General features: G+C 45.7%; 1 protein-coding gene across 1 annotated transcript; it reads left to right on the top strand.

Moving 5' to 3' along the window:
• Positions 1–275: 275 nt before the first annotated feature.
• On the top strand, positions 276–996 carry LOC147983847 (protein FAR1-RELATED SEQUENCE 4-like). Its single transcript, XM_087540887.1, has 2 exons — positions 276–402; positions 515–996. Exons 1-2 carry the CDS (start codon positions 276–278, stop codon positions 994–996), a joined length of 609 nt encoding a protein of 202 aa, XP_087397013.1.
• The last annotated feature ends 2,938 nt before the right edge of the window (positions 997–3,934 follow it).

Here is a 3,934-nt window from a genome sequence, read left to right as displayed (position 1 = left end):
TTTGCCGCTACTGGGTTGCAACTAGGCCAACAATATCACCAACAACAAATGTTTTCCTTCCCCAGCGCATGCAAAAAGCCAAGGACAAGAAGGCTTCCACCAGTCGCTCCGTCAACATCAATCATCCGTGCTGCAAAAGTTGTTGTGACGGGAAGACCATGGCAAAAAGACAAAAATTTTGGCCACTCTAGCAGGTTCAAAAGTACAAGATATGAGCCATATAGACATGAGCAACATCACAATGAATCTGAGGAGAGACGTCCGTACAACGAGAGATGGAGATCTTCGTCATCGTTGCTCCCTCCAAGAGATGCATTGCTGCTTGTGCCAAGGGTGAAACCACCGGCGCCCATAAACCAGGGAGAACAACAAACACCAGAGGCAGCGCAGAGCTATACACATGTAAGTATCCATATAGAAAAAAATACAAGAACAGTCCATACCATGGTGCTGTGACCTCCCCATCTAACATTTTTGTTTTGTCACTGTTGTGTGCAGCCACCTGACATTGAAGCTTATGTTCTGCCAAGGCTAGAGATGAGGTTTGAAACTTTCGAAGAAACTAAGAACTTCTACAACATATATGCGAAGCACGCTGGTTTTGCTGTCAGGGAAGGCCCCAAGTTTAAGACCAGAGCCTACCTTTATTGCATGTGCCATGGAGTTTATGAATCAAAGGTGTCTGAAGCAAATAGACAGCGTAACAAGACGACAGCCATAACTAACTGCGGGGCTAAAATGAGGCTAAAGAAGGAAAAGGATGGAACATTTGTCGTAAAAGAGATAGTCTGGGAACACAACCACAGGCTACAGCTCACCGCAGAAATGCTTGTCTTCTTGCACTCCCACAAAAACTTTGACAAAACAATCTTGGAGTACGTCAAGTACCTGCAGTTCAAAGGCATTGAACACGCGCAAATCATGAGCATTCTGGGCGGTGATGAACCTGGTAGCTACTTCCTTGAAATGAAGGCCAAAGACCTGATTAACCTATAAGTACAAACTTGTTCTCCTCCCATAAACCGCCTACATCTTTTTCCCTCTGTCAGTACAAACATATCAAGCAATGCATGACCTGACGCCAGTTCAACATGCATTTTTCAATGAACTTTTTATATGCAGGAAAGCAAAGAATTCAAGGATTGATGATGTGGATGATGTCCTAAAGACTGTCAACTTCTTTAGGGAGGTGAAAGCTATAAACAGGGAATTCTTCTGTGACATGCAACTCGATGAGTCCGACAGAGTTAAGAACATATTCTGGGCGAACGCAAGCTGCCGAGGAGCGTATCAGGACTTCAGGGACTGCATAACGTTTGACACAACATACAAGACCAACAAGTACCATATGCCACTTGGGGTGTTTGTCAGAACTAACAACCACTTACAGACTACATTCTTTGGTTTTGCCCTGATATGAGATGAGGATGCAGATTCATTCAAGTGGCTCTTCAGGACATTTTTAAGGTGCATGAGAAGGAAGGCTCCTACATGCATTCTCATAGGTACACCCGCTAAAACCACCCCCAACCACCACCCCCTACCAAAAAAGAAAAGTAAAATAACACAGTAAAAATGTTGTGTCAGATGTACACTAGTAGAAAACAGGGCTTTGGTCCAGGCCGGGTCAGCCCATTAGTCCCGCTTCAGTCTAGAACCGAGACCAATGTGGGCATTGGTCCCGGTTCGTGAGCCCAGGGGGCTGGCCGGGCCACGTGGGCCATTGGTCCCGGTTCATCTGGACCTTTCGGTCCCGGTTGGCGGGATGAACCGGGACCAATGGGCCTCGCTCCTGGCCCACCACCATTGGTCCCAGTTGGTGGCTTGAAACGGGACCAAAGGCTCCCCTTTAGTCCCGGTTCATGCCACCAACCGGGACCAATGAGGTGCCTATATATACCCCCTCGCGCAAGAGCAGAGCACAGTGCTCTGTTTTTTCTGGCCGAGGGGGAGAGGGCTTTGTGGTGCTCTAGCTCACCTCCTATGCACATGAGGTGTTCGATGAAATGCCTGAGCCACACTACTTAAGCTTTCTCCTCTCGAAGCTCGACCTCCAAACTCCATTTTCCTCGAGATTTGTCTATATTTAGCGGTCCGTCACGCCCCGTCCCCGTCTTCACCGCCGTCGATCACCCGCGCCGATCTCATCACCGACACCACCATGGTGAGCCTCTTGTTCTTATCTTCTTTCTGAAAGGAAAAATATTCTTACATGTATGTTGAGATAGATACTTGTATCATTTTCTTACATTTATTATCGCATCTTATAGAGTGCCATGGTTTTGGTATCCGCCCCCGTCGGCCCTCGTCCTGTCTATGATTCGGATGTGGTATGTATATTATCTTTATAACTATTGGTTCATTTATTATTTATGAAAATTATGCCGACCAACGTGACATAGATTTTATTTATCTAGGATGTATGTGAATCAGAAATGCCAACCGACCCTATTGTCGAGAGGTTAAATTTAGTTGAAGAAGAAAACAATTTGTTGAAGGAAAAAATAAAAAAAATTGAGGAGGAGAAGATGATATTGGAGTTGCATGTTGCGGATGTTGTCGATGATCACAAGATCAAGATGGATGCAATGCGCTTGAAGATTAGAAAGATTAGAAAATAAGCCATTCATACCAAGGCTTGGTATCATTATGCCGTTGGATCAATTGTTACCTTGGTTGCGATTATGATCGCATTTGTTTTCGCATTGAAATGTTTTACATAGTTTCAATGTATGGTTTAATTAATTAGATGCTCTGGAGAGCTATATGTTGTTAGATGAGAACTATGTATGCACTTTGGTTTTAATGTGATGATGAACTTCTATTAATTTGGACACTTAATTATATATAATGCACGCAGATGAACCGGCAATGGCTGTACGGTGATAGACACACCCGCAAGTACATTAAGGGCATGCATGAGTTTCTCGATGCGGCTGAGGCAAACAAGCAGAATGGTTTTATGTGTTGTCCATGCACTGAATGTGGGAATACGAGGTCTTACTCTAACCGGAAAATCCTTCACTCCCACCTGCTTTACAAGGGTTTCATGCCACACTATAATGTTTGGACGAGGCGCGGAGAAATAGGGGTTATGATGGAAGACGGCGAAGAAGAAGAGTACGATGACAACTATGTGCCCCCTGAATACGGTGATGCTGCAACGGGGGAAGCTGGTGAAGATCAAGAGGAACCAGACGATGTGCCCAATGATGCTGCCACGGGTGAAGCTGCGGAAGATCAAGAGGAACCAGACGATGTGCCCGATGATGATGATCTCTGCCGGGTCATTGTCGATGCAAGGACGCAATGCATTAGTCAAAAGGAGAAGCTGAAGTTCGATCGCATGTTAGAGGATCACAAAAAAGGGTTATATCCCAATTGCGAAGATGGCAACACAAAGCTCGGTACCGTACTGGAATTGCTATAGTGGAAGGCAGAGAATGCTGTGGCTGACAAAGGATTTGAGAAGCTACTGAAAATATTGAAGAAGAAGCTTCCAAAGGATAACGAATTGCCCGACAGTACATACGCAGCAAAGAAGGTCGTATGCCCTCTAGGACTGGAGGTGGAGAAGATACATGCATGCCCTAATGACTGCATCCTCTACCGTGGTGCATACAAGGATCTGAACGCATGCCCGATATGCGGTGCATTGCGGTATAAGATCAGACGAGATGACCCCGGTGATGTTGACGGCGAGCCCCCCGGGAAGAGGGTTCCTGCGAAGGTGATGTGGTATGCTCCTATAATACCACGGTTGAAACGTCTGTTCAAAAACGAAGAGCGTGCCAAGTTGATGCGATGGCACAGTGAGAACCGAAAAAAAGATGGGAAGTTGAGAGCACCCGCTGATGGGTCGCAGTGGAGAAAAATCGAGAGAAAGTACTGGGATGAGTTTGCAAAGGACCCAAGGAATGTATGGTTTGCTTTA

Source organism: Triticum urartu, chromosome 2A, assembly GCF_056163025.1.
Source record: "Triticum urartu cultivar PI428250 chromosome 2A, HENAU_Tu73, whole genome shotgun sequence".
Lineage (NCBI taxonomy): Eukaryota > Viridiplantae > Streptophyta > Magnoliopsida > Poales > Poaceae > Triticum > Triticum urartu.
This window is presented reverse-complemented; position numbering and strand designations above follow the sequence as displayed.